At 40.5% G+C, this 13125-nt stretch overlaps 1 protein-coding gene across 3 annotated transcripts in view; it reads left to right on the forward strand.

Moving 5' to 3' along the window:
• Positions 1–13125, forward strand: part of prox1a (prospero homeobox 1a) — a 114292-nt gene that overhangs the window by 22416 nt on the left and 78751 nt on the right. For all 3 annotated transcript variants that reach the window (XM_080200517.1, XM_080200518.1, XM_080200516.1), the window contains exon 4: positions 11304–11498. In XM_080200517.1, the coding sequence (XP_080056643.1) occupies positions 11304–11498 (195 nt within the window). The remainder of the gene's footprint in view (positions 1–11303; positions 11499–13125) is intronic.

Genomic DNA, 13125 nt, shown 5'->3' on the forward strand with positions numbered 1-13125 from the left:
CCTTGAGTAGGTAGTGGTGAGCTGCCTTCTTCAGCCACTACAAGTGTAGATTCACCCACAGTGATGTTAGGGAGGGAATTCCAGGATTTTGAGCCAACAATAGTGAAGGAACGGAATATTTCAAAGTCAAGATGGTTAATGGCTTGGAGGAAGTTGCCTGTGTTCCTGTTCCTGGGCGGCATAGTGGTAAGCACTGCTGCGTCACAGCTCCAGGGGGCTGGGTTTGATTCCCAGCTTGGGTTACTGTCTGTGGAGTTTGCGCATTCTTCCCTTGTCAGTGTGGGTTTTTGTCGGGTACCTGGTTTCCTCCCACAGTCCAGAGTTGTGCGGGTTGTATTGGCCATGCTCAATTGCACCTTAGTGTCATGGGATGCGTAGTTTAGAGGGATTGGCGGGGTAAATGTGTGCAACTATGGGGATATTCCTGGGTGAGATTGTTGTCAGTTCAGACCCAATAGGCTGAATGGCCACGTTCTGCACTGTTGGGTTTCTATGATTCGACACCTACTTCTCTTGTCCTTCTAGATGGTCAGGGTTGCAGGTTTGAAAGGTGCTTTTAAGAGATTTGCTGAGTTGTTACATTGCATCTTGTATCTGGTACATACTGCTGCCACTATGGTCTGTGGTGGAGGGAGAAGTTGTTGAAGATGGTGGATGGGGTGTCAGTCAAGCGAGCTGCTTTGTCCTGGATGGTGCCAAGCTTCTTGAATGTTGTTGGAGCTGCACTCGTCCAGTCAAGAGTATTCCATTCCATCACACTTCTGACTTGTGCCTTCTAGATGATGAACAGACTTTGGGAAGTCATTAGGTGAGTTACACTCCCAACGTCTGACCTGCTATGGTAACCACATATTTGGCTGGTTCTGTTCACTTTCTGGTCGATGATAACCCTCCAGCATGTTGTTAATGGGGTGATGGGTGTTGAGGAGGGTGGTGAATAGAGTCATAGAGGTTTACATAAGAACATAAGAAATAGGAGCAGGAGTAGGCCATCCAGCCCTTCGAGCCTGCCCCGCCATTCAATAAGATCATGGCTGATCTGTCGCTGCTCAGTTCCACTTTCCCGCCCTCTCCCCATAACCCTTAATCCCCTCTCCTATCAAAAACCCATCAACCCGCGTCTTAAAAATATTTAGCGAGGCAGCCTCCACCACTTCAACGGGCAGAGAATTCCAGAGATTCACCACCCTTTGAGTGAAGAAGTTCCTCCTCAACTCCGTTCTAAACCGCCCCCCTTTTATCTTGAGGCTGTGCCCCCTAGTCCTATTGTCTTTTTTGAGCGGGAAGAGTCTTTCCACCTCTATCCTATCCATCCCATTCATCATCTTATACGTCTCAATGAGATCTCCTCTCATTCTTCTAAACTCTAACGAGTACAAGCCTAGTTTATTCAGCCTCTCCTCATAGCTCAACCCCCTCAACTCCGGTATCAGCCTAGTAAACCTCCTCTGCGCTCCCTCCAAGGCCAAAATATCTTTACGCAGGTGCGGCGCCCAAAAATGCACACAGTACTCCAGTTGCGGCCTCACCAATGCCCTATACAGCTGCAGCAAGACCTCCCTACTTTTATATTCAATCCCCTTCGCTATGAAGGCCAGCATCCCATTCGCCTTCCTGACCACCTGCTGCACCTGCAAGCTGGGTTTTTGCGACTCATGCACAAGGACCCCGAGGTCCCTCTACACCGTCGCCTGCTGCAGTTTTTCGCCCCATAAGTAATAGTCCTTCCTACCATTATTCCTACCAAAGTGGACCACCTCACACTTGCCAACATTAAATTCCATTTGCCATTTCCTGGCCCATTCGCCCAGCCTATCTAGATCCTTCTGTAGACTCTCCACACTCTCCGCACAATTTGCCGTTCCCCCAATCTTGGTGTCATCAGCAAATTTCGACACTCTACACTCGGTTCCCTCCTCCAGATCATCTATATAAATGGTAAAAAGCTGAGGCCCCAGCACCGACCCCTGGAAATACCTCATGGAAATAGGCCCTTCGGCACAACTCATCCACGCTGCCCTTTTTTTTTTAAACCCAATTGCCCGCATTTGGCCTATATCCATCTATACCCATCTCACCCATGTAATTGTCAAAACACATTTTAAAAGACAAAACTGTACCTGCCTCTACTACTATCTCTGGCAGCTTGTTCCAGACACTCATCACCCTCTATGTGAAAAAAATTGCCCCCCTGGACCCTTTTGTATCTCTCCTCTCTCACCTTAAACCAATGCCTTCTAGTTTTAGACTTCCCTACCTTTGGGAAAAGATATTGACTATGCCCTGGTTCAGTAATGTTAATGCCATTGAATGGCAAAGAGGACATTATTAAGTCCTTGCGTGTTGGAGATGGTTGTTGTCTGGCACTCCTATGGCACACGTACTGCTTTTCACTTACCAGCCCAACTTGAATGTTGTTTGGCACTTGCTGCGTAGTGGCACAGATTGCCAAATTAAAGCATTACCTTAATTTCAGTTTGTCAACTTAAGTTGAAATGTTTGTGCTTTCAACTGAACAATGACGATGCTGCTCAATGTTCTGCCTTTAGATTGATGCCATTGTTAACTTCAATACAGTTGAACTAATGGTGACTAGAAATTCACCAACGTATGTTGGTAACATTCTTCCATTCTCTTTATATGACTTGCAAAGTAGTTTAACCATTATTTATACCATTTTTTTCTAGAAATTAAGAAAATTCTAGCCCAAAAAATCCATGGGGGTGCTGAATCTCGAGTCCCAAAGATAGGTGGGTGGGTTGATATCATGATGGAAATCTGGAACAGTGAACCCACCCACATCCAGTTTTAATGAAGTGGGGTAACAAGGGGTCTATGACCCACATGCTTGTGGGGAATGAGTTGCTCATTTAAATATAATGAGGCTGGATGCCTTCATTTAAACATTCATTCTATTTTTCACCGCAGGAAGGGTGGTTTCCTGGGCCCCTGGGAATTCAGCAGTTTGAAGGAAGTGAGGGGTCCACGTGCCTTTTATAGTACTGTTTGTGAGCCAGAAAGAGTAGAAGTGTTTCCTTCCAGGCCCAACAAGGTAACTCTTTAGAATTACCGCTCCACCCTCCCCCAACATTCTCTCAATTTCTCTCACTTCCAGAATATGGCTTCCTATGCTTCTAACTTTGACCCTGTGAAGCAAGCTTCCAGGCTGAAAGATCTCCAGTTTGCCATCAGTAGGTGGAAACCCTTCTTAAAAGAATCCCCACTATTAAATTCTTCAGTACATTTACAAAATGCACTTCACCAGATTTCCCAACTGCAAAATAGCCTTCCTGCACAGAATTTGCCTCCTACTCCAAACCGGAAATGTGCAGGAAGGTTTGTTTTTCCCCTGTTACTGGGGAAAGCTCTGTACGCAGGTGACAAGAAGGTTATTTGGTTTTGCCATTGAAGGAAGCATTCCATGATCCCAATCCTAATGCCAAGATAAGTTCTGAGTCAGCAACCTGGAGTTGATGGCAGGATCCTGGAAGTGATTTTTTGAGGTGACCAATTATGCAGGAGTCTCATGCAATGAAAGACAGTGGGAAGTCTCCTGAGGCTGGTGAGCCAGCACGAGACCTTCAGCCCCACCACCAGGGGTATAACTGCTGTTGTAGCTCAGAGAAAGAGTAGGCAGCTCAGTCTTGATGTGTAAATACAAAGAGGGCACAGCTGCAAAGCTGTTATCATGGAAGGGCAAGCTCACCATTGAACAGCAAGTAGCTCCATCTATGGCCCTCTGCCTTTAGCAGATGCGGGGTAATGGGGGTGGGTGGTCTTGCCTTGCACTATGGCCCTTGGTCTGACACAGGGAGGTCTCCTCTATCCCTCAACCATGTTTTGGCCTCATGCTGATGAGAAAATTCCAGTCTACATCAGTAGAGTGGCCTTCACACTCCCGATCCAAGCTGAGCCAGAGACTGGAATATGCCAGCCTGGTGTTTGATGCATGAAGTTGTAGCCATTGCCCACATCTGGTTCTGCAGTTCAGTCCTGTTGATGGGCTGGTTTTACCAAAACAGCAAAATCAAGTTACTTCTACCAGTGGCTATATCCTATTAAAACAAAACCATTTCAAATGTTTTTATAATGATGGAAGGTGATGTCCCTTTCTTCTTTACTGCGCTACCTGTTCACTGCTGCTCCCCCTAAAAAGACAAATAAGAACATCTGTTTTCTTTTTGTACTTTTGACAGGCACTCTTGAGACCCATGGAAGTGCGATGCACTAAGTTCACTTCATTTATATTCTGTGTGCACCATCAGTGGTGACGGGCACACGGGACTGCCAGCAATGGAACATTATTAATATAAAAGTGCCTTTTGATTGCATGGTTTAAGGTCCATTAAATGTGCCTGAGGTCATTTTTTATTGAAAACAACTTTTTTTCTGTTATAAAATGCAACCAAGGCCTATATATGGAAGCTTTTGATGATGTTTTGTCCTTTTTATCAGCTGGTGGAAAATGGGTTCCAAGATTCACGGGAAAAGTTATTATTTATGAATACTGTATAATGTACCATGCTTCTGTTACTGCACATTTAGTAACACTACAGAATATTAATGGTAATTCTAAAAGTAAAATTTTGCCAAAACATATTTTTTAAAAGAAAGAACATAAAAGTGGAGCAAAGCATTGTTTTCAATAGTTATATTTAAACACGTTTAGTAATAATTGAAATTGACCTGATACATCAAAGCAATTTTGATAAAAGGTAGACATAATTCCAGAAAACTAACATTTGCATCTTGTAGTGAATTCTGAGCACAAATATGATGCACCTAAATAACCGACGGGTCTTGCACAATAGACGTAGTTGCAAAATGTGTTTCCTCAGTTTTTTTTAAAAATTGCATTTTTGCTTTATTTTTCACTCAGCCATTTATTCATCTCTTTCCTCTTCCTCTTAAACTTGATTCAAACTGGCTTTATCTTCGGATGTAGTAATATACAGTATGATTGGGGGTGAAAGTTTACATCCATGGCCTGAGTGGTATTTATTCATCAGTTAATATGCTTGATATGATCATCATATTGTGCAATATGTTGCACAGAAATTGACAAAGCAGATCATTTTTTAATGATAAGTAAACTTATTACACTCGGATCCCAACAGTTTTAAGGTTCAAAGGTCTTGTGTTTTAATTAATGACGTTATGCCATTACACCAGTATTTGATGTAATGCCAAAATTTCTTTCAGTCATGTTAATGTCAGAGGTTTTACTACAGGACAACTATTAAAGTAGCCCATAAGCTTTCTAGCTGTATGGAAACTTTGTCAGTTGTTGCATTTTAACATGGTTTACTGCACCCAATTATTCTTGGACTAGCTGAAGATCACCTCAAATAAAAAGAAAATTCTGAGTTTTAACAGCTGTGTATCTAATATTAAATGACTTTGTTCTACTAGCACAGGTGCTTTTATGGTGTCTGTGCTTTGCTAATGGCTAACAATGCACACAATAATATATTGAACATTCTGCAAAATGACTTTTTAAGACCATAATTGTAGAAGAGAGGAAATATGATTAATGTAGTGCTTGAAGAGCCACTGACATTTTGTTTTAGGATGCATCATGCAGACTGAGAACAAGGTTCTCATCTATTTTTTTTTAAAAAGAATTTACTTTTTTCTTTTCTGTCGACTGCTTCCCTGCTCAACCCTGTCAACTTGAGCCAATCATTGCCTGGCTAGATTAAGGTGTCAAATCGATTTTGTTTTATGTGTCTTTTGACTGTGTTCGCTGAATATTTAGGAAGTTTCTTCGACAAACACTGGGATTGTCCCATGTCCCATGGGAAGTATTAATCCATCATAGGGACAACCAGGCTACAGAAAGAAGAGGTCTTCTCTTGTGCTATTCACTTGTTTGTGATGCACCAGTAAAGACCTTAAAGATCAAGATTATTATGTTTGTTTAAAAAAAACTGTAATTCAGGAACTGTTGATGTTTGATAAGCAAAAAGTGACACAAGTCTTAAATGCTGAGCCCTCGTGTTTGAGTGGCTCTGTTGTTGTGGCCAGTACATCTCTGGTATTTCAATTCTGCAACAATAGATTTTAAATCTCCCTTTATACCCTTCTGCCAAACACTGTCATGTGGACTTACTTTTTTTTTGTAGTCCCATTAGGTCAGCTACAGGCCATTCTAGAAAAAAATACCCTTTCTTTTTCTCTATTCTTGTATGTAGGAGACAATGTCTTGTAACAATACTGAAGCTTAATCTCCATGTCAAAGCAATTTTCATTCCCGGGTGCGCAGGCTGCTATCGTTTTGTTATGTTTTGTTTCTTATACTAAAAGAATTAAAAAGGAACAGTAGTCGTCATGGGGCCTGTAGTTCTTATCTCAGTGTCTGGAAATTTGGACAGTGTATTTTGCTGCAGAGATAACATGGAAAGAACTCTGAGTTCAGCAAATAGTAATGGGTTTAAGTTCTATTGAAATCAGCAGCAAATCAGATAACGGGGTCCTTCAGTTGTCTTTTTAATCAGGTCCCCGCAAGGCTGAATGGAGACAGAGCAGACACACAGAGTGAAAATATAATTCTTGGATAGGTTAAGTACATGTTTGAACTCTTGCAGTCAGAGTGATTTGATGATGACTTAATCATTTTCTGGTCAATTATCTGTGAGGACCCTTGCAACTGGAAGGCAATTATAATGCAAGCTGGCCTTTGGGAGCCGCAACAGCCTCCACTCCTGTTTCCGTGTTCCTTAGCCTTCACTGCCATGAATTTTCATTCACTTCATTATCTTAAATTCACTGGAATAGAAACAACTTTCTGCATTGTAATTACACACCCATTAGCTGTCAGCTTGATAGAAGCAGGCAGCCCTCTTCATGGCCAGAGCAAATGCTTGATAAGTGCTCACTGTGATTTTTGATTAATGCACACCCTTTGCTGTAAAGGGGAAAAAATGATAGATGTATCAGGCTTTCTCATGTACAGGCGGTTTAAATTTATTGGTTTTAACTTGACTAATAAAGATTTAGCTGACCTTGTGCACATATGACCCTGTTGGAGACAAGGACAACATTTGTTGTAGTCAAGTGGTCCCCATAAAAGTTCAGGGTCAGCAAGCTACCACGTCTCAAACCAGCCACCACGAGCAATCTAGCTTCCAAATAGCTTGACAATAGATATGTCTGGAAGACTGTCTATGACCTTAACAGCCTTTATGAAGAGGGAGGGGATAGAAGAACTAGCCTGAAATCATCCTCTTTGGTCACTTCAGTTCCCAGCTGTGGTTAGTGCAGACTATAATTCTGAAGCCTTGAACTTTGACTTTTCCATGAGGTCAGGATGTGTTGGTGGGCGGGAGGAGGGTGGCAGGGCAAAAAAAAAGTTGAAGATTATTAGCTAGCCAACATTTGCCAGGCTTTTCCTGTGCAATTGATATACTTTTTTAAAAAAAAATAATGTTTTGAACATTTTGGTTTGCAGAATAAATGAGATAGAACATAGTCTGGCGCTAAATTTACATGGGCAGTTTGCCCAGCACTTAGTGGGATTGTACCTCGAGTGCAAGAGTGTTGGCATGGGGCCAGCAAGTCTTCATCAGTATGGGTGCATTTTTGTTGTCTGTCAGCATGGGGATGCGGTGTTGGAGTAGCCCCAGCGCACTCTACCCTGCTATTGTGAAGTTACTTTCGTGTACCTTAGCCCCCTTTTATAAAGATACAGATAGTTAAACAAAAAATAAACATTCTGTTAGGGACCCAGGTCAATTCTCTAGCTTAAGCCCCAATAGCACTTGTGTTCTTATGAAAGCCAGTGTGCTTCATCTCACTGAACAGAATCATAGAAGTTTACAGCATACAAACAGACCCTTCAGCCCAACTTGTCCATGCTGCCCAGTTTTTACCATTCAGCTAGTCCTAATTGCCTGTGTTTTACCCATATCCTTCTGTACAAATCTTGCCCCATATAACTGTCTAAATGCTTTTTAAAAAAACAAAATTGTACTTATCTCTACTACTACCTTTGGCAGTTTGTTCCAGACACACACTACCTTCTGTGGAAAAAAATTGCCCTCTGGACCCTTCTGTATCTTTCCCCCATGCCCACTAGTTTTACACTCCCCTACCCTTGGGAAAAGATGTAGACTACTTGATCTATGCCCCTCATTGTTTTAGACTACTATAATCATCACTAAACCTCTTACGCTCAAAGAAAAAGTCCTAGTCTATCCAGCCTCTCCTTATAATTCAAACCATCAAGTCCCAGTAGCATCCTAGTAAATCTTTTCTGCACTCTTTCTAGTTTAATAATATCCATTCTATAATAGGGTGACCAGAACTGTACATGGTTTTCGAAGTGTGGCCTTGCTAAAGTTTTACACAACTTCAACAAGATGACTCAACTCCTGTATTCAGTGTTCTGATCAATGAAACCAAGACTGCCGAATGCTGCCTTCACCACCCTGTTTGACTGTTACTCCACTTTCAAAGAGCTATGAACCTGTACCTCTAGATCTTTGTTCTATAACTCTCCCCAAGGCCCTGCCATTAACTGAGTAATCCTGCCCTGGTTCAGTCTACCAAAATGCGTTACCTCTCAAAATCAACTCCATCTGCCATTCATCAGCCCATTGGCCCAATTGATCAAAATCCCATTGCAATTCTAGTTAAGCTTCTTCAGTGTCCACTGCGCCACGAATCTTGGTGGTCATCTGCAAACTTACTAACTATACCTCCTAAATTCCTATTCAAGTGGTTAATATAAATGACAAATAATAGTGGACCCAGCACAGAGCCCTGAGGCACACCGCTGGTCACAGGCCTCCACTTTGAAAACCAACCTTCTGTAACCACCCTCTGTCTTCTGTCATCAAGCCAATTTTGTATTCATTTGGCTACGTCACCCTGGATCCCATGATGATCAACCTTTGGCAAGCACCGCATGGTAGGTTGTTGCATATGTCCATGTAGACAACTTTAACTGCACTGCCCTCATCTACCTTCTTGGCTACCTTTTCAAAAAACTCAATCAAATTTATGAGACACAATCTTCCACACAAAGCCATGCTGACTGCCCCTAATCAATCTTTACCCCTCTAAATGCCTGTAGATCCTGACTCAGAATACCTTCTAACAATTTATCCACTACAGACGTTAGGCTCACTGGCCTGTAGTTCCCAGGCTTTTCCCTGCAGTCCTTCTTAAACAAAGGCACAACATTTGCCCCCCTCCAAAAATCAGGCACCTCACCTGTGGCTGTCGATGGTTCAAATATTTTCCTCCCTAGCCTCCAACAATATCCTGGGATATATTTCATCTATCTTGAAAATCTTAGCAGGTCTGGCAGCATCTGTAAGGAGAGAAAAGAGCTGACAAAGGGTCATCTGGACCTGAAACATCAGCTGTTTTGTCTCCTTACAACTCTTGCCAGATCTGCTGAGATTTTCCAGCATTTTCTTTTTTGGTTTCAGATTCCAGCATCTGCAGTACTTTGCTTTTTGCCTTCATCTACTTCAATGTGCTTTAAGACTTCCAGTACCACCACTTCTGTAATATATACACTCTTTATTTCCCCAAGTTCCTTAATATACATGCCTTTCTCAACAGTAAATACTGATGAGAAACATTAACTTATGATCTCGCCCATCTTTTGTGGATCTGCACATAGATGACCTTGTTGATCCTTAAGAGGTTATGTTCTTTCCCTAGTTACTCTTTTGCCCTTTATGTGCTTGTAGAAGCTCTTTGGATTCTCCTTTTCCTTATTTGCCGTAGCAATCTTGTGTCCCCTCTTTACCGTCCTGATTTCTCTCTTAACTCTACTCCGACGCCCTCTTTATTCTTCAAAGGAACCAATTGGGTGGCACAGTGGTTAGCACTGCTGCCTCACAGCATAAGGGATTCGGGTTCAATTTCTGCCATTGTCTGTGTGGAATGTGATCTTTTGCTTAAAGGAGGAGAGAGGGAGGGGAAATACTGAAGTAGTTGTTTGAGGTTTAAATGTCCCTTGAAAACGTACTGTCCTCAGACCTAATGTTGGGTCTGACTGAGGTTGGTGAAGCAAAGACTTTGTGTGACTCTTAACATGGAGGACCATGTTTAAGGCATTTGAAGATTCCACCCAAGTCATGGCCCTGTATTAAATCCTGGGTCCTAACCATTTTCTGAAGGCTTCTGTTGTACTTCTGCTGAAGATAAAAGGCAATGTAAATTTGGGTTCATATCTTAATGGGCTAAAAGGCCTTTTACAGTGCTGCAATGAGTGTGTGATTTAAAACATATGTTCATGTTTGACCATATAATTTAACCAAAAAAGATTTTCTCAAAAAATGCATGCTACTCGGTGCACTGGTAAATAGAGGTGCAAAATTAAGCTATTGGGAATATTTAGATTAAATGTTATATTAAATTAAGATTGTCAAAGCATATATTTAGCAATAACATTTGGCCAAACATCCTTCTTCAGCTGCAATTATTTTGTGATCATGACAATAAGAATATTATTGAATATTGATATCTGTAAATTGCTTTAGTTTGTTCGTATTATGTTTCCCCCTGAATGGTAGCCTGCATCATGCACCAATCAAAGGGTGAACAGGCAATCGACTTCCAGGCTTTTCCCCATGTAGGCCAGATGGAGGAGGTGCATAAAAACACCCTGGCGAGATAATACCCTGTGTCCCATCCTTCTGGGGATGCACCTGGTCCCATCTCCATGCTTCATGGTGTTGTTTTTTCTCCTGAACAGATGTTTGGGAAAGGGAAAATAGAATACACAAATATAGGATCTTTTTATCATTCAACCTAAACTATTTTATAAGATCACAAAATGTGATAAATCTGGAAAATATTGAAATTTGTCACAGCTACTTGGGCTAATCTTGCTACGATTAAGCAGTTGTCAGTTCTTGCACTGTTGGTTTCTGTATGATATGCATGCAAACTTGGGAGAATAAATATGTCTGCAATTTGTTTTTAAATGTACTTCAATGATGGATTCAATTCATAGATTAAATAAGATTTCAGTTGAGCATCAAATCAATTGAATGATCTCTAATGATTTAGTTTGTTTTTGCAGTGACCTATTTATTGAACTAACCATGTAGACAGTGAGACAAAACTGCTTCATTAGGAATTCTGAACAAGACACCGTTCTGATTTTACAAAATATCCCAAATGGATATATTGCATACATTTTTAAATAACGTCACTTAAGGTGGTTTTTAAAAAAAAACCTTTCTGAACATATTTGATTTCATTTAGAATTTTAGTGACCAAAGTGTATTGTGAGATTGACATTTTAAACTGCTCATCCTGTTATGTTTTCCTATTGACAGTTTAATAGGTGCATCACCTCGCAGCTTATCAAGTGGTTCAGCAATTTCCGAGAATTTTACTACATACAGATGGAGAAGTTCGCTCGTCAGTCCATTAATGATGGAGTAACAAGCACCGAGGAGTTAACTGTCTCCCGTGACTCTGAACTCTTCAGAGCCTTGAATATGCACTACAACAAAGCAAACGATTTTGAGGTACAGACTAATTTGTTTCTTTTTTAAAGTGGCTGATCAGGAGCAATTGTGAAGGCTGATTTTTTTTGTGTTTTAATTGTATTTGTGAATATACCTTAGCCTCATGGAACTAATTTGTCTGTCTTTGTAGAAAAAGAGTAGGATCATGAGCCCAGGACTTTGTTTTAATGCTTATAGATTGACAAGTATGTGTTGTAAGTAATTGTTGATGGAAGCTTACTCATTATGATATTGAATGCGAAAGAAATGCATCCTAATAATTTGTGCCGGCTAAAATAATTTTGGTTTGCCAAGCAAAAGGAATTAAAATCATAGCTTGAGGTCCTAATGTTGCAATTTTACAGATCTTGCTTTGTTGTCTGCTAATTTTGTGTTTTGACCTTGGGTGTTCTCAGCAGTTAGTCTTTGATGTCAGTGAAATTTAAATTCCACTGTGTCACAAAACTCTTGGTATGATGCAATCTGCTTTATAGAGGTCACCCAGAAGAAGCCACCATAAAATATTTAAACAGAGGTACTGACCACTGTCACAGGAAAGAAGGAAGTAGAACTGAGTTTTTAAAAAATTGTAAAATATTGACCAATATTTTACAATAGTCTTTCTCCATTCACATACATTTTCTAAGTTATCCCATAGACCATAATGGTTGATATAAAGTTAGGTAGTGAAGTAGGTTTTACTCACTTCATTCTGTATTTGGTTTTTTGGGAAAAATGTGCTTTAGGAAGGAAGTAAAAGGGTATATTGCCACTAGAGGATGAGAATTAACTTCCATACAGCTGAGTGTGAAATGTTTAGAAGAGATATGGAAAGTTTTTTTTGAAAGGGGAAATTTAGCTCTTACAGATCCAATTCAGCTTGGATAGAAATGTTGGCATACAAGAGAGAAAGAAAGTAATAATTTGGAATTATTGTGGGCAACCAGGACGCCAAGAGGACATTGGCTTATTTCAACAAATAAAAACTGGATCAGGAAAAGAAGAGAGAGATGGTTATGAGGGATTGTATCTGACTTAAAGTAGAATAGGGAGGGAAATATCTTAAATGTCAATTTGAGGACTCAGTGTAGGTCTGTCATTTGATCTTGTTTAAGTCGAGAACTAGGAATTTATATACTTTAATATTAGATTTAATGAGCTAGAGATGGTGAAAAACATCTAAGGTAAAGAAAGTAACATTAAATTTGATGATGTGGCGCACTTAGGAGTAAGTGAATCAATAAAATGCAGTAAAGTTAATTTTAAGGTCAAAATGGTTAGGATGAACTAAGGGAAAGAGTAGTCTGTTCCCAATTAAAAATTAAATGTTATGTGCATTCTGTAATGAAAAAGAATTCTATCTTATAAGAAGTAAGAGGTTGTTGCTGAAATTTAAGCCTAGAGTTTAAATTTCAGCAACCAGCTAGCCTGTATCCATTTTGGTTTTAATCTGTAATTGGGATATTAGCAATATCGATGATGCAGTATTTTGTCGCCCATCTTAAATTACCCTGAGGGCATTGAGTTGACCACAGATTGTGGGATTGGAGTCCGTAGGTGGCCAAACCACATTAGGGTGGCAGATTTTCTTCCTCAAAATACATTAGTGAGCTAGTTGAGTTTTGAGATCAAGAATTTATGGTGTTAA

Source organism: Carcharhinus amblyrhynchos, chromosome 12 (genome assembly GCF_965287045.1).
Source record: "Carcharhinus amblyrhynchos chromosome 12, sCarAmb.v2.hapA, whole genome shotgun sequence".
NCBI classification, from domain to species: Eukaryota; Metazoa; Chordata; class Chondrichthyes; order Carcharhiniformes; family Carcharhinidae; genus Carcharhinus; species Carcharhinus amblyrhynchos.